At 36.7% G+C, this 22,507-nt stretch overlaps 1 protein-coding gene across 1 annotated transcript in view; it reads left to right on the top strand.

Moving 5' to 3' along the window:
- The window catches only part of LOC141361672 (chloride channel protein 2-like), a 56,539-nt gene that overhangs the window by 27,127 nt on the left and 6,905 nt on the right, over nucleotides 1-22,507 (top strand). Inside the window, exons 5-22 of the mRNA XM_073863303.1 lie at nucleotides 1,328-1,456; nucleotides 1,535-1,668; nucleotides 1,758-1,835; nucleotides 3,062-3,140; nucleotides 4,274-4,399; nucleotides 5,024-5,108; nucleotides 6,364-6,465; nucleotides 6,652-6,736; nucleotides 7,530-7,685; nucleotides 12,966-13,035; nucleotides 13,322-13,432; nucleotides 15,268-15,481; nucleotides 18,464-18,597; nucleotides 18,685-18,873; nucleotides 19,038-19,151; nucleotides 19,361-19,428; nucleotides 21,006-21,065; nucleotides 22,288-22,326. Of these exons, the coding sequence (XP_073719404.1) occupies nucleotides 1,328-1,456; nucleotides 1,535-1,668; nucleotides 1,758-1,835; nucleotides 3,062-3,140; nucleotides 4,274-4,399; nucleotides 5,024-5,108; nucleotides 6,364-6,465; nucleotides 6,652-6,736; nucleotides 7,530-7,685; nucleotides 12,966-13,035; nucleotides 13,322-13,432; nucleotides 15,268-15,481; nucleotides 18,464-18,597; nucleotides 18,685-18,873; nucleotides 19,038-19,151; nucleotides 19,361-19,428; nucleotides 21,006-21,065; nucleotides 22,288-22,326 (1,973 nt within the window). The remainder of the gene's footprint in view (nucleotides 1-1,327; nucleotides 1,457-1,534; nucleotides 1,669-1,757; nucleotides 1,836-3,061; nucleotides 3,141-4,273; nucleotides 4,400-5,023; nucleotides 5,109-6,363; nucleotides 6,466-6,651; nucleotides 6,737-7,529; nucleotides 7,686-12,965; nucleotides 13,036-13,321; nucleotides 13,433-15,267; nucleotides 15,482-18,463; nucleotides 18,598-18,684; nucleotides 18,874-19,037; nucleotides 19,152-19,360; nucleotides 19,429-21,005; nucleotides 21,066-22,287; nucleotides 22,327-22,507) is intronic.

Here is a 22,507-nt window from a genome sequence, read left to right as displayed (position 1 = left end):
GTTGACATAAGTGAAACAAGTTCAACTTGATTTTATAAGTAAATCTTTTAAGTTAAAGTAACGTAAAAAAATGTGTTGATGCATATTTTTTACAGTGTATTTTTGCCTCAAATACGTCTTTATGCAAGTCGAAAATATTTGCATGACAAAAAGTTAAATCCCCCGAGTAGATCTAGAGCGAGGCTTTGCTTTGCATTTGGTGTGTACGCAGCATTAGACTGAGGAGGAGGTATATACAGTTATGTAAAGTTTAAATAAAAGCTTGGTGTGTACTGGTCAACATAAGAATAATAATAAAGAAATCCGCATTGCATGAATGAACAAATTTTTTTTTGTTGGCTAAATGTTAAAACTACTGTGCCCCTAAGGTGACATTGTAGTAAAAAATCTAAAGTTTAGTTTCACGTACTCACGTGAAACTTTCATGTGCATACTTTTTTAAAGTTTAGTTTCGCGTGCGCGTTATAATTTCACGAAAGCGAAAGTTTCACATGTGTACGTGGTAGTTTCAGGTTCGCACGCAAAAACTTTCACATGAGCATGCAAAACTAAATGCGGTAGGTTCACGTGCGCACGCGGTAGGTTCACGTGCTCACGCGGTAGTTTCACGTCCCTACCCGGTAGTTTCATGTGCCAACGCGATAGTTTCACGTGAGCATGCGAAACTAAACGTGATAGTTTCACGTGCCCACTCGATAGTTTCACGTGCCCACTCGATAGTTTCACGTGCCCACTCGATAGTTTCACGTGCTCACGCGATAGTTTCACGTGCCCACACGATAGTTTCACGTGAGCATCCGAAACTAAACGTGGTAGTTTCACGTGCCCAGGCGATAGTTTCATGTGCGCACGCGGTAGTTTCACGTGAGCATGCGAAAATAAAACGTGATAGTTTCACGTGCGCACACGATAGTTTCACATGTGCACTCGAAACTAAACTTTATTTCATATTTGCTCCATGTTCCCTTAGGGGCTCCTTATAAAACAATCATTGAGAAGACTCAAAAAATTTGTACGCCTCATTTTTTTGACGTTTTCTCAACTATTTATTTTTTACAGTCAGTGCTTGAGATTGTATCTCTCATTTACTTCAAAAATGACCTTACATGAAAACTTATTGCGACCATTCATGGGAAGCCCACATCTTTTGTCTTCAATGCTTGAGCACAGTTAAATTTGAAAAACTTTTCTTTTACTCAAATATGTTTTGCACTGTATTTGATTTGACCCCCGGGTACCCATGCTTCAAAAGTACTTTACCTTTCCACTCACATTTCCATGTGTTTTATAGCAGATTTACATACATCTCTTTTCTCTCTCTCTACAGCACAGAAGTGGATGTACGGGGGTTTGGACAGTAATGTGATCTTACAGTATTTGGCGTGGGTCACTTATCCTGTGGTTCTCATCAGTTTTTCTGCAGGATTCACACACATCGTGGCACCTCAGGCCGCTGGTGAGAAACATGCATCACACGTTCAGGTCTTCATTATTCATCTGTGGTTCATTATCATTAATTGACATTCATATTCAGGGTCGGGCATTCCTGAAATGAAGACGATCCTCAGAGGAGTTGTGCTAAAAGAATATCTCACCTTAAAAACATTTGTAGCCAAAGTGGTGGGTCTTACGTGTGCACTGGGCAGTGGATTACCTCTGGGCAAAGAGGTGAACACAAACACACAAAAGTCTTACACAACTGGCTTCATGTTGTGTTGTGTTATGTTTTTAATGTCTTTGTATGTTTTGTCCTGTAGGGGCCGTTTGTGCACATTGCCAGCTTGTGTGCGTCTCTTCTCTGTAAATTCATGTCGTTCTTTGGTGGAATTTATGAGGTAAAACGACTTTATTGTCATAGTTTGTTGTATATTAGGACATAAAAACTGTTAATCTGTCTGTTCTGTACAAATACAAACACAAGAGAGCAGCACACATACAGTACATAAGTGATCATGTATTATTGAAGCGTTCTGCTTTTTTAAATGGTTATTTTTTATTAGTTTCATTATTTTGTACTCATGGATCACAAGATGTTACAGTTTTTATATAAAGTGTCTTATAAAAGTGAAAATCATGATTTTATGTTGTCTGAATGAGTCGGTGTGGATAGTTATGGGCGTTTCACACGGTACACAGCAAGCAGCGAAATCACAGCGTGGCTACAGCTTTTTTATGTAGTCAAGCATTTTGTGCATCATTTAGTGTAAACATGTTTATCTTCACTGACGCTTGCCATGAAGAGCCGTGTCCGCAGAATGGGCAGGATTTTGGGTGCACAAGCAAGGCGAGCGGACCGGCTCCGCTTTACCCCCCAATTTGTCGCTTTCAGCACGTCTCCTATTAAAAATGAACTAGACACTCGCGGTTGCCACATACTGTGTGAAACGCCCATTACAGTGTTTATATCCAGCTCAATCTAAAATGTGTGTTTTTGCATTTCTCTTAAACAAGTTTTCCTTATATGAGGATTAAATTAATTGCCAAACACAGGTGTGTGTCTCTATACTTGTGTGTGTGTGTGTGGGTTCATAAACTATGATATTGTTTGTCATTTTCTATAAATTGTGAATTTGTGAATTATTTTAGATGTATTTTTATTGTGTTTGAATTATTTTCTTCTGGATTGTGCATGTGTGCATGTTAAGTAGTTTCATGTATTGTTATGTTAATACTGTATGTGACCTTGGACCACATCATAAGTAGCATGGGTATATTTATAGCAATATCCAACATTGTATGGGTCAAAATCTTTTAATGCCAACAATCATTACCGAAAGAATATCGACATGTTACATGAAGATATTTAGTACATTTCCTATAAATATATCAAAACTTAGTTTTTGTGCATGGATGCAGTTGCTAAAGACTTCATTTGGACAACTTTAAAGGCAAATCTTTTTTTTTTGCACCTTCAGATTTTCAAATAGAGTTATCAGATGCATTCAGATGATGTATAAATCTCAATTTTAAAACATGGACTCTTATGATTGGTTTTGTGTTCCAGGGTCACATAAGTGTGTGTATATATATGTGGTTTATAAAATGTTTGTGTGTTGAACAGAATGAGTCCAGAAATACTGAAATGCTTGCTGCTGCCTGTGCGGTCGGGGTGGGATGCTGCTTCGCTGCTCCTATTGGAGGTCAGAAGTGTGTGTGTGTGTGTGTGTGTGTGTGTGTGTGTGTGTGTGTGTGTGTGTGTGTGTGTGTGTGTGTGTGTGTGTGTGTGTGTGTGTGTGTGTGTGTGTGTGTGTTATCAATTAATTCCCATTGGGCTTATTCCTTTAAACATCTGTGAATTCTGTTTGTTTTCTTCATAAAAATTAAAACACAGAAAGTTTTAAAGGCATCTCAATGCTAAATAAACTTCCCTATACTGAAAAGATTATTAAATAGAAAAATTATGTAAAAATATTTTTATTCAAATATGCGACCCTGGACCACAAAAGTCTTAAGGGTCAATTCTTCCAAATTAAGATCATCTGAAAGCTGAATAAATACGCTTTGCATTGATATATGGTTTATGATAGAACAATAATTGGCAGAGATGCTAGTATTTAAGAATATCACTTTTAAAGTTGTCCAAATAAAGTCTTTAGCAACTGCATCTACTCACAAACCGTTTTTTATATGTTTACGGTAAGAAATTTACAAAATATCTTCATGGATCATGATCTTTACTTAGTATCCTAATTATTTTTGCCATTAAAGTCGCCATGAAACAGAAGTATTGATTGTCTTGTTTTCCCCATGGTGACGTAAATCAGAGTAAAAACTGCTTCTGAAATGAAAAACGGTAGTGCTGGACTTGAATTCGTCCATCAAGTTTTGATTGGATCTTTTGAAGTTGGGTTTGTGTTGCTAATTGCTAATCGCTGTGATCTTGTCCCAGACCCCGCCCACCTGCTATATGACCAGGAGTAAAGAGAGATTTTTTGAAGATCGTTTTTGATTAAAGATTATGAGGGAACATCCTTTTTTTTTTTTAAATAATGAAACTCATTTTATAAGTCATTTGTAAAAAATACCACTTTATTCACAAATAAATTCGTTTTTCGTTTCAATTTCATTGCGAAAAATTATAATTTTGACCTAATGTAAAATGTATTGTTGGTTATAGCTACAAATCTACCCATGCTACTTGATTGACTGATGACTGATTTTGTGGTCCAGGTTCACATATGATCCACACAGTGTTAAACTGTAACAATGCTAATAATTATTATTAGATGAAAACACAGTGTTGTTTTACTGTTGTGTGTGTTTGTGTTTTCAGGTGTGTTGTTCAGCATTGAGGTCACATCCACATTTTTTGCTGTCCGAAACTACTGGCGAGGATTCTTCGCTGCTACTTTCAGTGCCTTCATCTTCAGAGTTCTAGCAGTATGGAATAGAGATGAAGGTGTGTGTGTGGGTGTACATGTGTGTGTCAGTGTGCTTGTATTAACTCTTTCCGCGCCATTAATGAGTTAACTTGTCAATTAAGAGTAAACGCTTCCCTGCCAATGATGAGTATTTCTGGCAATCTGTATTTACACTGTTATCCACCAGGTGGCAGATTATAAAAACTTAACCAACTTATAAAAAACGGAAATATTCCCGGGCTTACAGTAAGAACTCTGTGTATGCTTCGATCATCGCTCTGAATATGATCTCTAATAAAAGTCCTTCACAAAAACACAATTATCTCAGCTTTTTGCTCAAAATTTTGTATTTTTGAAGGAACCTACCCATATTTCAAAGGTAATAAAAAGAAAACAAATGAAGATACGATGAAGCATTTTTTTTAAAGCAGAGGATCTGTTCTTTCATTTCATATAATGTATGTTTATATATTTATAGAAGAACATTTGAAAGGCATTAAACTTTTGTGAAAATCATTAGAAATGTTGCGCTGACTAGCATCTTTTTATAAAACGCTGGTGGGGAAAGAGTTAATATAGCAGCACACACATGATGTACTTTTATGTGTTGTTTATATTCAGTTGAAGTAATTCTCTATCTCTATCTCTCTTTGTGTTGTTAGAGACGATAACAGCTCTCTTTAAAACGCGATTCAGACTGGATTTCCCCTTTGACCTGCAGGAGCTTCCGGCCTTCGCTGTGATTGGGTTCGTTCTGCTTCTCTTCTGCACATTGACAAATATATGTTTTTTATTTGAAATGTTATTTTTCTAAACATTTTGCCAATTAGGTACAGAAACACTTTTATTTACTCTTTCCCAACCATTGACAAGTTATCTCGTCAATTAAAGTGCCAATGACGAGTTTTTACGGCAATCTATATCTATTATCCACTAGGTGGTGCTTTTACATAACTTATAAGCATTCACTAATCCAAAAACAGTAAAAACTCTGTGAAAGTTTTGATCATCAGTCTGAATCTAATTTCTAACAAAAAGCTTTTACAAAAATGAAATCTCAGCTTTTTGCTTATTTTTTGCTTTTTTTTAAGAAACGTATCCATATTTGAGAGGCGAGCAAATGGAAATAGGATATGTTTCTTTTTAGTTTAAAAGCAGATGGTCTATTCTTTCATTTGATATATTGTATGTTTATATATATATTTTTTTTTAATTCTGAAAGGCATTAAACTTTTGTGAAAGTCATCAAAATTGCTGGCGCTGGCTGGCAACTTAAAAAAGAAAACGCTGGCGGGGAAAGAGTAAAGAAAACTCTGAAGTCTTAATGTTAAGAAAATTGATCTTGTTTTAAGGTGTTTGTGGCAGAAAACAAGACCAAACCGGATTAAGAAAGTTATATTTCCAGCTTCGCAGTGAGATTTGTGCTGTTTTGAATAAAGTGGTTGTGGCTGTTTTATATGTAATTCTTGACTAAATGCCTCTGAGGAGGACAGCAGAGGCGTTTCTTAAACAAAATAACTCAGCCATGAATAAAGATTTGTACCTCTCTCATATAAAAGACAAACCGCAGAGGAAGCACCTTTATTTTATATGTTATAATCTATATGCGGTGTGCCACACCCTCTCTGTCTCCTTATATGGTCAGTGAACTTCCTGCCCTCCACGGTGGGTCGTGTACCGTACAGTATGTTTGTTTTTTGTACCCAGCAGGTGTTTGATGAGAACATACACACACTGTTCCTTACTAATGAACCTTTCCTTTATTATGTTTTAATTATTTAAACGCTTTTTATTCCAGTCATAATAAATATTCATGACATCATTAGCATAAAGCGTCTTTGGTGTAAAACCCATCTTATTAAGAGCTCAAGTTAAACATGTTTTTTTTAAATCTGCTGAGGCGAGCAGCACGGTGAACTCACTTTTACTGCGGTAAAATCACTGCAATGTGTTGCTTTAATACACAAACGCTCACCTTGTCTCTCTCTCTCTCTCTCTGCAGGATTGCGAGTGGTTTTGGCGGTGCCCTGTTTGTGTACTTGAACAGACTTATCGTTCAGTTTATGAGAAAACAGAAAACCATTAACAAGTTCCTGATGAAGAAGTTAGTGACCTGTGTCTGTCTCTGTCTTTCATAATATTCATTGTATAGATCTGCTCTTCAACAAATCTAAAGTTCTCAATTTACATTCAAACCATACATCAGACAAACACTGAAGCATGTCTGGAGATCATTAAAAACTCATTCAGTCTGTTTTACAAACACAAGTCTTTTTGTTTATGTGTAAAGGCGACTGTTGTACCCTGCGTTGGTCACACTGCTGGTGTCAACACTCACTTTTCCTCCGGGGTTTGGACAATTTATGGCCGGACAGGTAACACACAATACCATTCATTTAAAAATCAAGTGTGTAAACTTTTGGACAGTGTAAATTTGAATTATTTTATTAAAATATCTTATTTTTACCTTAGGAAGACATGTTTTCCAAAAGACATAATAATAATTTACACTAATAATAATTTTTAGAGGTTTGCTGACTTTTTGAGCATCACTGAATCTATTGTAATAGTTGCATATAGTCTCTTGATTGTCTTCAATGTGAAAAAAAATAATTTTCACTAGGGTTGTAAAATTCTAGGAATTTTTAAGGCTGGATAGTTTAAATGGGAATTAATGGGAATATATGAGAATTAACGGGAATATATGGGGATTAAAGGGATAGTTGACTTTAAAATGAAAATTCTGTCATCATTTACTCATCCTCATGTTGTTTTAAATCTGTATGAATTTCTTTTTTCTGATGAACACAAAAGAAGATATTTTGATAAATAATGTTAAACACACAGCAGTAAGTGTCCATTGACTTCCATAGTAGGAATAAAAAAATATGATGAAATTTAATGGGTACCGTCAACTGTGTGCTTACCATCATTTATCAAAATATTTTCTTAGTCATTTATCACAATACTTCCAAAATATTTTTATTTTGGGGTGATTTATCCCTTTAGGAATCACAGGGTTAAACCGGGACTAAACTAAAAACATGAATTTTCAAAATTCCTCTTCTTTTCCAAAATGTTCAGCATTTTCCAGATTCTGCAAGGTGTAAACTTACGACCTCAACTCTAAAAAAAACTTTTCCTTTTTATGACGTTTGCTTTTTCTAGCTAACACAAAAGGAGACCTTGGTTTCATTTTTTGACAATCACACCTGGACTAAGCAAGGAGTCACAGAAGACTTCATATATGACGGCCACTCGGCGGCCTGGAAACATCCTCAGGCTAATATCTTCATCATCCTCGTCATCTTCATTGTCATGAAGGTAAACACACACACATCTAAATCTCTGTCTGTGTTTAGATGCACAGCTTTCTTCATTTTTATGTGCCAAGTGATGTTTTGTAACTTTCAGTATTTAAAACTCTTCCTCACTAAACACCCTGGAAATGAACTAAACCTGCTCACAGTGACTGCTTTTAAATCAAATAAAATCTTTTTACCAAATAGTATTTTTGAGAATCCCTCAGAAAGTTAAATACAAATGCAGTTTAAGTGTTAATAAAAGCTTTATTATTAGGCAGCATAATTCATCATATTGTGCTCCTCTAAAAGAACAAAACAAAATTTTATCCATTATCACTGCGTTTGTGTGTGTGCACATGTTAAGACTTTCATCATGCGCTACCTGCATGAGTGTGTCGCCCTGGCAACCTCATCAGAGACCTGTCACTGCACAGGAAGTGATGTCGTCAGCGTTGCCATGGGGACAAGTGGCCTGTGTGTCCTTTTGCCGAACAGAAACCTTTGGCTTAACCTTAGTGTGTGTGTGTGTGTGTGTGTGTGTGTGTGTGTGTGTGTGTGTGTGTGTGTGTGTGTGTGTGTGTGTGTGTGTGTGTGTGTGTGTCTGTGTGAAGGGCCAAGACATCCTCAAAACATGATGAAATGTCAAAAACTGACCGGCAATAAAATAGCTTTTACTAGTTTGGTTTGTGTGACAGGGATAGAAAATATGTGGTATAAAAACAAGGAAAGTTTTTTTTTCACAGAAGTGCTCAATGATCCTGTAACTTAACTGTGATTTTAGGTTGAATTAGGGTTCAGATTTACTGATAGCTCGAATGCACTTTGAGGTGCGTTGGATATTTGTGATCCTGTCTGTGTAATCCAGACGAAACTCTTAATCTAATGAGCATCAAGGTTTGGTTTCACTCATTGATTTCAATCTTTGTCATGATCTTACTCAGTCAATATTTTAAAGATATCAAGGTTATATATTCACATAATGATCTGTACATTAGCATGAGCTTATGTAGAAACAGTAAATCACAAAAAAATGATTCTAGCTGGGGTTTCACACACTGAAAAAAATGATACATTGAATTTAATAAATTTTCTTAAGGTAAGTAGTTGCAATCAATTTTTTAAAGCTACATTTAAACAAAAAAAGAAAAGTAAACAAAATAAAAAACTTTTGTTTAAATGTAGCTTAAATACATTGATTGCAACTTACCTTAAAAAAAATTGATTAAATTCAATGAATAATTTTTTTTCAGTGCAGACAGGGTCACAAATCATCTGTCAAATGTTTAAATGTAAGTGCATAAACAATATTATTTGTAGGATCAGGATCTGGTTTGGTCATTTGTGTTGAAAGTGACAACTTCAAAGAAAGAGGATGGAAAGGACCACAAAAAGTTTCATAACAATTTTGTTTTATTGACATTTTGCATATAACAGGGTTTGTGTAGGGTCTTAAAAGGTATACAATTTTAAAATGAAAATATAAGTCCTTAAAATGTCTTACATTTGCTTTTCTTAAATAACTTTAAACGGGTCTTAATTGTCCTACGTCCACGCTTCCTCTAACGCGAAGCATCGCGTTCGTCATGCAAATTTTTTGCTCGATTTGAATATTTGCGCAAAGACACTGATGAAAACTGTTTAGTTAAAACGCGTTGGCATGTAGCCATTTTTTTGTTGAAAGGCTTTTTAACATTTATCAGGATTGCTTCATTTTTTTCTATTTTCTTATTGCGCAAAGACACGTTTGAGACGAAAAGCATGTGTTCGTGGAAATCGCGCTATCCAATTTACATCATTCGCATTGCCTCACGCGAGTTTGCGTATATTTGCATCTTTGCGTTGACTTTTTTATGTAATTTACTCCAGCAAATTGGTGAATTCGCTTTTGATTAGAGTGTTTTTTTTCTTTTTTGTTTTATTTCGCTCATCCCACAGTGATGGTTAAGATGCCATTCGCGATACTATGGTTATAAACTAACATTTACTGCCGCTAGTTAATAGATGACAAATGAGAGTTTACAAGTGCGTTCATCAATTACCACAATAATTGTAAGTGAAAACCCTAAATTGGTTAAACCATTTCAAAATGTTGTGATTTCAGTTAAATTAAAGGTTATTTTTTATTCATATATTTAATCAAGGATTTCCAAAAACTTCTTAAAACCGGAAGTCTCTATGTAAAAAACTGTCTGGAAATATCAGCAAAGTCTTGTGGGGTGTCTTGTTACATCCCTAGAAAATATATCTGGTTTTTAGTCATGAAAGATAAAAGGTCTCAAAAAACACATGGACTATAAAATTGGACTTCATTGTCATGATATAGATTCTACATATTTATTCAGAAAAGAAAAGGTATAAAGGTCTTAAAAAGTCTTAAAATTTGACTTGGTAATACCTGTCGAAACCCTGCTATAAAGTCAAAATTATATCAACACTCACTTCAAATGATGCTTCATTGCATTAGCATTGATGTTTTTCTTCTCAGTCGATCTGCGGTACCCAAACAGAACAAAATCTGATGAATCTAAAACTTCTTTCATATTAGTGACTTTTGAAGGATTTTGCATCTGAGCTCCTCATATACAGAGCTGAGCTAGTGAATTAAATCACAATGAGAAAGTATTTTTTTCATCTTTAAACAGACACACAAAGAGCAAACTTATCTTTAATATCTCTTTGATCTCTTATTCAGTATGCATGTGTTATCTCAGATGGTAGAATATTAATAATGCCGCTGTTCACAGGGAAGAAATAAACTCATCAGATGCTCAGGACAGGACACACACTGAGTCTGAATAAAGCATCTGTACATGAATGTTTGAATGAATGAAAGAAAGGTGAAGCTTTAAGGAGAATATTACACAATAATCTCTGTATCCCTCTCTACACAAACACTTATGTAATATTTCACACAGACCTTCATCAGAATCAACTCATAAACCATACAGACACATCACTTTGTTGTGTTTAATGAACTTCACTTCCTGTTCTCTGAATCCACCAATCAGATCGCTCGGATAACTACCCACAGTTCAGTTCAGGACTTAGCTGACATTCGTTTAGTGACGTGTGTGTGTGTGTGTGTGTGTGTGTGTGTGTGTGTGTATTTGTGACTAATTAACAAATATAAATAACATGCCATCTCCTAATTGGTGCAAAGTTCTTGTTTGTTATTATTATCCATCTAATATAAAGTGTTATTAGAATAAGAGATCAGAAATGTTTCAGTTCTTCACTAATAAGATCTAACACACACACACACACACACACACACACTATTATTCCCATATTTGGTTCTGTTCTTTGACAAAGAGATGTAAAAAAACAAACTTTTATTTGTTTAAATCTCTTTTCTTTGCTTTGCTGCTCTATCTGAGTGAAATCTTGAAAAACTGAAAATATTCAGCTTCTATTTCACTCAAAATATGAAATCAAAAAGAAATTGTATTAATATATATTAAAATGAAATCTGTTTTTATGGGAATGCTTTTCACCTTCACAAATTCTCTTTACTGTAATTATCCATTTAAATAAATACAAGTATATCAATATAAATCATTACTAAAAAAATTATTATAAAAATGTATGTATTATTTCAAGTGATATTTGTCAAAATATTTTACATAGTTGTAGTGTTTGTTATGTTGTATTTGGATTTTTAAAGATTTCATATTATTATTATTATTATTATTATTATTATTATTATTATTATTATTTTATAATGATATTATTATTATTATTATTATTATTTTATACTATTATTTTATAATGATATAATAATAATAATAATAATAATTATTATTATTATTTATTTTATAATGCTATTATCATTATTATTATTATTATTTTTTTATTATTATTATTATACAAGGCAAGGCAAGTTTGTTTGTATAGCACATTTCATACACAGAGGTCATTCAAAGTGCTTTACATAGAAATGAGAAAACAATATATAAGAGAAAAAAGTATGTAGAAATAAGAGACACACACAAAAAAAATCAAAGATACATGAGAATTTAAAATATCAATTAAAAGAAAAAAAATGTGATTTTAATAAAAACAGTTTAAATGTGTAAAAATGAATAAAACAGGAATAAACGTATAAAACAGTAAAAATAAGAATAAAAACAAGGGAAATAAAAAATAATTAAAATAGTTCATATAAAATATAGTGGAATCAGTTTGGACGCAGTATAGTGTTCATTCAGTAAATGCATAGCTAAACAGATGTGTTTTATTATTATTATTATTAATAATAATAATAATAATGATTTTATATTCATTAGAAGTAACATCTAAATGCATTACAGTAAATTAAGTTTTTATAAAATATAATTCCAATTTTCTTTTTTCTTTTTCTTATTTTGGAGTAAAATGTAGCCTGCATGTTTTCATGAGTCACCTATAATCTTTGTTAAAATTGCTTCGACTTTTAAAGGTCTTTTCTTTCAGTGGAAGTAAAAATATGTTACAAAAAACAACAATTTTCTATTGACGGAATAAGATTTGACTTTTTCTGAGGAGGAAATGATGGCGTGTAGTCATCCAACATTGACAGATTTTGCGTCATATGAAAAATTAAGCTTTGATCGTATGAGGATATTTGGGGATTTGTATATGTTATGACGCACACAGACTCATGTGTGAATATCACACCCCTCTGTTTTCTCATATGGCATCCTATTGTGTGAGTGGAGAGACAGGCGGCTGCAAGAACACAAATAGACCCATTACGTGAGCTGAACACTTATCTGGGTGTTTAAAGGTTGTTGTTTTTCTTAGTCAAAGTGGGTCTATTCTTTATAAAAAATCTTGAGAAATTAAATATTTAAGTTAAGATGGATCATGAAACTTGGATTTATGGATAATATTCAGTATTGATCAAGCTTTAAGCTATACATCAAAATTTTTAAAAACTATAAAATGGACATAATCTCGCTTTCAAATCTCAATCAGGGCTCAACAGATGATCAGATGTACAGTATGCAAATATAGTTAATTAAACTATACAACACTTTACATTGATGTAAAAACAGGGATGAGAATCAACATGCAAATCTCTGCATAGATTCAGTTTTTGAAATGTTAACCAGTTAACTTATCATTTACATTCAAGTGAATGCATTAATCAGACTTCACAATCATGCAAATGAGAGTTTAGAAGGGGGCGTCTCATTTATTGCATCAGATGTGATTGACAGCTGTATGATGGTTGTGTCTTTTAAATGCACATTTGTGTTATATGTTTGTGTTAAAGTGTTTGTGTTTTTGATGAGTGTCTCTGTCATCTGTTGTGTAGTTCTGGATGTCAGCTTTAGCCACAACTCTTCCTGTCCCGTGTGGAGCTTTCATGCCTGTTTTTGTCATTGGTAAGTGTGTATGTGAGAATCTTTATTTCCAGCTTTAAGTATCTCTGATGATGGATTGGATTAGTGTAGAGATTTACTGTTGTTATTCAGTGTCTGTGAACCTATGAATGAACTACATCATCTGTCCATAAAACATTATCCAGAGTTGTTGAGAAACATTTTTATGGACAGATGGATTGATGAGGAAATCTCTTAAATGACTTTAATATTTTATTCAGTAATTTAAAGCGGTGTTGTACTGTATGTGTTGAGAATGTAGTTTAACGTATGAATATCTGTAACCCAGGTGCTGCATTCGGGCGTTTGGTGGGTGAGAGTATGGCTGCATGGTTTCCAGAAGGTATTAACACAGATGGAACAATCTATCCCATAGTGCCCGGCGGTTACGCTGTTGTGGGTAAGACACACACACACACTTTCTTAAATCAAGATCCAAAACAAAAGTAAAATTACCTAAGTATCAGTTTAAGTGGATTATGGGTTTAGTGGATTACGGATTTAGTGGATCCCGGTTTTATTCTATCATGGTTTAGTGGATCACGGGTTAGTGGATCACGGGTTTAATGGATCACAAATTTAGTGGATCACGGGTTTAATGGATCACGATTTTAGCTGATCACGATTTTAGTGTATAAAGGGTTTAGTGGATAAAGGGTTTAGTGGATCACGGGTTTAGTGTATCACGGGTTTAGTGGATCACGGTTAAGTGGATCACAGTTTTATTTGGTCACGTTTTTATTGGGTCACGGTTTAGTGGATCACGGTTTAGTGGATCACGGTTTAGTGGATCGCAGTTTAGTGGATCGCAGTTTAGTGGATCACGGCTTTATTTGGTCACAGGTTTTTTTTGGTCACGGTTTTAGTGGATCACGGTTTTAGTGGATCACCGTTTTAGTGGATCACCGTTTTAGTGGATCACCATTTTAGTGGATCACCGTTTTAGTGGATCACCGTTTTAGTGGATCATGGTTTTAGTAGATCATGGTTTGGTACATTGCGGTTTTTAGTGGGTCAGTTTTAGTGGATGATGGGTTTAGTGGATCAAGGTTTGGTATGTCAGAGTTTTAGTGGATCACGGTTTTGTTGGGTCACGGTTTAGTGGATCACTGTTTAGTGGATCACGGTTTTATTTGGTCACGGTTTTATTTGGTCACGGTTTTAGTGGATCACTGTTTTAGTGGATCATGGTTTGGTATATTGGGGTTTTTAGTGGATCACGGTTTTATTGGGTCACAGTTTAGTGGATCACGGTTAAGTGGATCGCAGGTTAGTGGATCACGGTTTAGTGGATCGCAGTTTAGTGGATCACTGTTTAGTGGATCACGGTTTAGTGGATCACGGTTTTATTTGGTCACGGTTTTAGTGGATCACGGTTTAGTGGATCACGGTTTTGTTGGGTCGCGGTTTAAGCAGATCATGGTTTTAGTTTAAGCGGTTTAAGCAGATCATGGATCACGTTTTAGTGGATCATGGTTTGGTATATTGTGGTTTTTAGTGGGTCGGTTTTAGTGGATCACGGTTTAGTGAATCACGGTTTTATTGGGTCACAGTTTAGTGGATCACGGTTTAGTGGATCGCAGTTTAGTGGATCCCGGTTTAGTGGATCGCAGTTTAGTGGGTCACGGTTTAGTGAATCACGGTTTTATTGGGTCACAGTTTTGTGGGTCACGGTTTAGTGGGTCACGGTTTAGTGGGTCACGGTTTAGTGGGTCACGGTTTTATTTGGTCACGGTATTAGTGGATCATGGTTTTAGTGGATCAAGGTTTGGTATGTCAGTTTTAGTGGATCACGGTTTTGTTGGGTCGCGGTTTAAGCAGATCATGGTTTTTTACAGATTGCGGTTTAGTGGATTGCAGTTTTAGTGGATAACTGGATTAATAGATCACTGTTTTAGTGGATCATGGTTTTAGTGGATCACGGTTTAGTAGATCACTGTTTTAATATATCACGGTTTAGTGTTTCACTGTTTTAATATATTACAGTTTTAGTAAATCATTGCTTTAGTAGATCACTGTTTTAGTTGTTCATGGTTTTAATGGATCACTGTTTTAGTAGATCATGGTAAAAAGCTGGTCTGTAACAATGCAAAATTATGAAAAGCACTATAAATAAACACATTTGAATTGAAATGTGTACTGTAGCTTTTTGTCTTTAGGTTTTGTTTATCATTTTATTAGTTTTTGTTTGTGAGTTGTATTGTTATTCATTCTTAATGTTCTATCTCTCTATAGGAGCGGCTGCATTATCAGGTGCAGTGACACACACGGTGTCGACGGCTGTGATTGTGTTTGAATTGACAGGACAGATCAGTCACATTCTGCCCATCATGATCGCTGTGATTCTCGCCAACGCAGTCGCTCAGAGTCTTCAGCCGTCCATTTATGACTCCATCATTCGCATTAAAAAACTGCCGTACCTGCCTGAGCTCGGCTGGGGTCACCATGAGTGAGTCTCTCCATCTGTCTGTCATTCACCCAGATAAACAGCTTTTACTTCTTACACTCTCTCTCTTTTCTCTCTCACTGTGTTTGTCCTTTCAAAGGGTTACTTGAGCCTTTAGTGGCTTTAATTAGTGTAAATGGACAATTATGTGTGCAGTACAATTACACAAAACACAACACACACACACTTCTAAATGCAATACAGGCTCATTAGACTAATGGCAACACATACACACACCCACACCGAAGCAAAACACAATCATAGCTGTGTGTGTGTGTGTGTGTGTGTGTGTGTGCGCGTGTGTGTGTGTGTGTGTGTGTGTGTGCGCGTGTGTGTGCGCGCGTGTGTGTGCGCGCGTGTGTGTGTGTGTGTGTGTGCACGTGTTTGTGTGCGTGTCACTTTTCAGCAGGACATTTTCATTTGTCATTTTCATTCTCTGCTGTTTCTCTGTCAGTTTTCACTGTTCATTGTGTTATTGTTTCCTACACAATATAACCATAACATGAATCATCAGAAGAACATTAATAAATCAAATGTCTCATATGCCAACAAATAGTGACAGATGATTTAATGAAGCAAAAAGTTGTATGTGTATGTTTGAACTAGTTTTTAAGTTTTCTGAATAGAAGTTTTGAAACTCTCAAGTTTTGTCTGGTTAACAGGATGTTGCAGTGTTGTTGATTGTTAAGTTTTGTTAACATCAGACGTGTCAATCCTCATGTGTCTGAACACTGTCAGGATCTGTGCTTACAGTAAATGTGAATGCAGTGTCATGCAGGTTGAGTACATTGCAGAGAATTGTGTCAATGATTTACTTTAGTTCCTGGCATGATGTTAAAGAGTCCCAATGATGCCCTTTCCTGGGTGTCATCATTTTAGGAAATGTTTTAGAAAATGTGTCTCTGTCTGTGAAATCCAGGCTAAAGTTTTATAATCTAATGATGAGATTAGGAGCATCGCTGTTTGATTTTACATTAATTTCAATTTTTGACACTATTTTACTGTTTACACATGCTGTTAAGATCATTTTTGGTCGATTGGAGGTGGATTATGCTAAATACAGCTGTAAACGGGGTATAAAACATTTTGAACACATTCACATGTAGTCGAAACACATTCCATCGGATTGCTTTTGTGATGTAGACTCGCATGTGGTTGAATGTGTTTGAACAGCCACAAAAATACTTTTTTTTCGTGAATATTAAAGGTGCCATAGAATGTAAAACTGTATGTAGGCATAGATAAATAATAAGAGCTCTGTAAATGGTAATGACATATTGTGAGCCTCAAACACGATTGTTTCCTCCTTCATATGTAAACCTCGTGCATGCAAAAGAATCTCAACATAACACCGACTGTGATGTTACAGTTGAGATAAATGCCCCCAACATTAAATTACACATTAAATTAAATTAATTACAATGTTGTTACAATGTTAAAAACAAAGTTGTGACTGCTGAGTTAGTGCTATATGCTAGTTAGGGCTATAAGCAAGTTCAGGCTATATGCTAGTTAACGATATATGCTAGTTAATGCTATATGCTAGTTAATGCTATATGCAAAAAAATAATGCTATATGCTAGTTAGCGTTATATGCTAGTTAATGCTATATGCTAGTTAGCATTATATTCTAGTTAATGTTATATGCTAGTTAATGCTATATACAAAAAAGTAATGCTATATGCTAGTTAATGCTATATGTTAGTTAATGCTATATGCAAAAAATAATGTTATATGCTAGTTAACGTTATATGCTAGTTAATGCTATATGTTAGTTAATGTTATAGCCTATGCTAGTTAATGCTATATACAAAAATATAATGCTATATGCTAGTTTATGCTATATGCTATTTAATGCTATATGCTAGTTTATGCTATATGTTACTTTATGCTATATGCTAGTTTATGCTGTATGCTAGTTAATGCTATATGCAAAAAAAGAATGCTATATGTTAGTTAAAGGTTCTCTAAGCGAATCTGTGTGTTGATTTTTGAAATGTGTTTTCAAACAAACTGAGCGTAGTTAACTCCTCCCCTCCCCCTCCCTTCCGTGCTTTCATGAACGCGCCCATACCCAACCCCCAAATCCATCTTGGTGTTTATTGGTTAGAACACTTTGTTATGGTTTCTGGTGTAGGTTTGGCCAGTTTGTTATTATTGCAGTTTGTGGAGGCTGGGCTGACTACAGAGATCGCGTTTTTTTACAGTTTGATCAGCGGACAGGAAGCAAGCAGATAGTGAGGAGATGTTTGCTGTATGTAACAAAAAATGTTTTATGGTCTAAAACGCGTGAATTTGCTTAGAGAACCTTTAACGTTATATGTTAGTTAATGCTATATGCTAGTTTATGCTATATGCTAGTTAATGTTATATGCAAAAAAAGTTAATGTTATATGCTAGTCGATGCTATATGCAACAAATTCATGTTATATGCTAGTTAATGCTATATGCTAGCATTCAGGCTGAAGTTCTACGATTGATGTTACAGTTACGTTTTGCGGGTCCATACTGACCAAACTCACCACTCAAAAACATCCATTAACAATCTTCAAACAATTGATTATTCCTCAAAATCAGTCTCTTCATCTGATACAGACTCAAACAAAAGATCTGTTTAAACACACACACAGAGCTACTGAAGGAGAAATTGGAGCAGAGCTCAACATTATTATTCATGACCCTTTCAAAGAAGGTAATAATAGACCATTTCATACTAAAGGCAAATCCTAGGGTTGTAAATAAACATGGAAAACTGACTCTGGATCATTTTTGCACTAAATAAAGCCACAAACCTTCCAGAGAACAATTTTACAAATTATTTTAATGCATTCATTGGCACCTTTAAATTATTTTTAAATATAAAATGATAAAATGTAGTGCTGTTTGTTAGTAGCTTAATTGAGGTTGAATTATACAGATGTTATGATAAATAAATGTTTGTCAAACTGTAATCAAACTAAAATGTCTCTCTGTGTGTATTTGTAGGAAGTATAATATCCGTGTGGAGGACATTATGGTGAGAGGAGTTCATTACATCACTCTGAACTCAACCTACAGAGATCTGCATGAGATTCTTCTGATAGGAAATCTTAAAACATTAGCTCTGGTGGAGTCTGCAGGTACGCACACACATCTGTTTATTATAATCACTACAGACTAACACAAACGCTAAGCGTGCATCTAAAGGAGATCTTTTAAATCTTCAGAGTCGATGATTTTGCTGGGATCTATTGAGCGTGGGCAGTTACAGGCGCTCCTGGCGCAGCATCTCGGTCGCCCGCGGCGATTGGAGTTCATACGAGAACGGGCGGAGGCTGAGAGGAAGCGCATGTCTGTGATCAACAGCCCTAAAAGTGAAGATGGAGGTCAGAAAGTCAACCAAGAGGTTCGCTTTCAGATCAGAGGTTGAACATTTCTTTTACTCATATACGATTATTATAAAGAGAAACTGCTGTGTAACAATATGAGTGACTGTCTGTGAAATTCAGACTAAAGTCTACAAATCAAATTCTGAGATGAAGAAGATCAAAGTTTGATTTCAACTATTTGTGTGTGTTGTAGATCTCCACAGAGGAATCCTCTGTCCCTCCAGCTCGTCCTATTTCTCCTAAACCTCTAAAACCAGCGCTGAAGAAATCATATGCCGCTGAGAAAATTATAGACATCCCAACAAGTAAACACACAAACACACACTCACAAACACACACATCCCATCACTTCTGTTCTATGCCAAGTCATTTAACACAAACTCAAAGAGCTGTGACACAGCTGCTGGTTGTACAGTTTGCTCAAATACTTACACAATCATAGAAAATAATCACATACAATATTTTCTCTCTCTCTCTCTCTCTCTCTCTCTCTCTCTCTCTCTCTCTCTCTCAGGTCCACATGATTCTGGCATTGGTCTAAAGAATCTGCTTTGTACTCACCCTCGAACAGAAACACTGGAGGTGAGATGACCTACACACACACAAGCACACACACGCAGACAGGCAAACACACATAGACAGACACACATGCAGAAACACACAAATGCATACACACTGACAGACGTGTGAAACAGACAGACATGCGCATGCAGACAGGTAAACATATGTGCAGACAGTCACAAAAAACGCACAGACACACAAAATCACACAAACGTGCGCAGACAGTCACACATTCGTGCGCAGACAGTCACACAAACGTGCGCAGACAGTCTCACATACGCGCGCAGACAGTCTCACATACGCGCGCAGACAGTCTCACATACGCGCGCAGACAGTCTCACATACGCGCGCAGACAGTCTCACATACGCGCGCAGACAGTCATACATACGCGCAGACAGTCACACAAAATATCACAAACGTGCGCAGACAGTCATACATAGGTGCAGACAGTCACACAAAATATCACAAACGTGCACAGACAGTCACACAAACGTGCGCAGACAGTCATACATTTGTGCAGACAGTCATACATAGGCGCAGACAGTCACACACGCAAACAGCCACAGACGCACATGCAGACAGATGCACGCAAAGACAGACACAATTACACACACAGACAGACCCACACATTCAGACAGACATGTGCGCACAGACACAAATTCATACACACACAGACAGACGCGCGCTCGCAGACAGTCACGCATACGCGCGCAGACAATCACACATACGTGCAGACAGTCACAAACGCGCAGACAGCCACAGACGCACACGCAGACAGACACCCGAGCAGACAGACACAAATGCATACACACAGAGACAGATGCGCTCACGCAGACAGACGCGCTCACGCAGACAGGTACACGCGCGCGCAGACATCACACAAACAAACGCAAACACAGAGACAGATGCATGCATGCAGACAGACAAGCACGCTCCCAGACAGACACGCACTCCCAGACAGGTACATGCGTGCAGACAGGTACATGCGTGCATACAGAGTCACGCATACGCGCGCAGACAGTCACGCGTACGCGCGCAGACAGTCACGCGTACGCGCGCAGACAGTCACGCGTACGCGCGCAGACAGTCACGCGTACGCGCGCAGACAGTCACGCGTACGCGCGCAGACAGTCACGCGTACGCGCGCAGACAGTCACGCGTACGCGCGCAGACAGTCACGCGTACGCGCGCAGACAGTCACGCGTACGCGCGCAGACAGTCACGCGTACGCGCGCAGACAGTCACGCGTACGCGCGCAGACAGTCACGCGTACGCGCGCAGACAGTCACGCGTACGCGCGCAGACAGTCACGCGTACGCGCGCAGACAGTCACGCGTACGCGCGCAGACAGTCACGCGTACGCGCGCAGACAGTCACGCGTACGCGCGCAGACAGTCACGCGTACGCGCGCAGACAGTCACGCGTACGCGCGCAGACAGTCACGCATACGCGCGCAGACAGTCACGCATGCAGACATTCACACGCAGACAGACACAAACAGAGTTGTACTGTATCAGTATTGTACTGTTGTGTGTTATAACTCTAGGTTCCAGTAAAGGTTGTTTGTGTTGTTGTTTGTCTCTTCTCTTAATGAAAGAATAATAATGTGATGTCTGCTGATCTCAGACCAGCCAAACATGTGAGGATTTCAGTGGTGGTAAGAGCCAGAATAGCCAGTGGCTCATTGAGTAATTCATCGACTATCATCTTTAGTGTTTGACCTTTGACCTGTAGTTACAGTAAAGATTACAGTAGTTGTTAAAGTTCCTCATAATGATTTTGTTGTAATGTTTTGATTGGTCCAGAGACTCGAGCTACAGTTCAAAGGTCACCATTGTGTAATCTGATACAAACTAAAATGTAGCAGTCACAGAAGAGTCAATCAATGATCGTCTGGCCAATCAGTATGAGCTGTGTGAATAGAGGGCGTGGCCAATAAAACTCACGCCACACCTGTTCTGTTTACATCATTATCATCTCAGCTCAAGTTTAGAGAGAGAAATAGAGTTTAGATGTTAAATATCATCTTAACCTCCACTCTGTTCATTCATAACATTATTTACAGATTTACTTTTCATCTGATGCAACTCTTAAAATGATCTTTATATTATGTTTTTGTCCTCGCAACAGATCAAAGGTGACAAATTTTGTTCAATTGTTCATTCATATCATTTGTAAATATCGCTTGTTATTACAGTAGCCGTCCAAATTTGGTTGCCAAAAACTTTACTCAAGTTAAAGTACAAATAACTATAGATATCTTTATTTTTTTAACATTTAAGTTTTTTATTGCTTTTTTGGAAGGTGAAAGGGTAACAAAAGTACAGCATCACAATAGCTATGGTTCCCTTTCAGTTGGTCACTACGACGTCACGTTGTGACCGACGAATTAGGAACCGCTTCGCCGGTCATGACGTGACGTCTCCGTTCCATTCCTTCAGGGAACGAGGGTTACATATGTAGCCGAGACGTTCCCTTTCAGTCGGTCACTAAGACGTCACGTCATGACCGACGAAGTGGTTCCCAATTCGTCGGTCACGACGTGACGTCTCCGTTCCCTTCCTTCAGGGAACGAGGGTAACGTATGTAACCGAGATGTTACTATAATCCAATATTGATGGCTCAATCAGATTGAAAAGCCTTCATGTAAACATTTTAATTAATACAATTGAGGTCGATCGGATGAAAATTTCCATCGTGTTGAAAAGGTTGATGTAGTTCGATCTGTGATACGATCATCAGGAAAAAAGTATGCATGGAAACGTGTGAATCGTATATTTTCTCAATCGGATGCTTAATGAAGTTTTTGTTGTGTTTGTGTGTTTATTATGGTGTGTATTTGTGTGTGTTTTGATATTTACTCTTCTGTTTCTCTTTAGGATGACCCCGATGCAGAAGACGATATGACACTTCGAGAGGTGAGAAAAATAAAACACAACATTTAAAGTTGTGTTTTTTGCAGTGTTGAGGTTGTCATATTTCACAATTTTGCCATAAGAATGATGTAGTAAGAGAAATTTTCTAAAATGTGACAGGCCAACAGGTTGGCCCAATGTGTTGTTACATATTTATTATTACAAATACCTTTAAACCAGAAAT

The sequence above is a fragment of the Misgurnus anguillicaudatus genome, chromosome 24 (assembly GCF_027580225.2).
Source record: "Misgurnus anguillicaudatus chromosome 24, ASM2758022v2, whole genome shotgun sequence".
NCBI classification, from domain to species: domain Eukaryota; kingdom Metazoa; phylum Chordata; class Actinopteri; order Cypriniformes; family Cobitidae; genus Misgurnus; species Misgurnus anguillicaudatus.
Note: the sequence above shows the minus strand (reverse complement) of the source record. Positions and strands in the feature narration are given on the sequence as shown.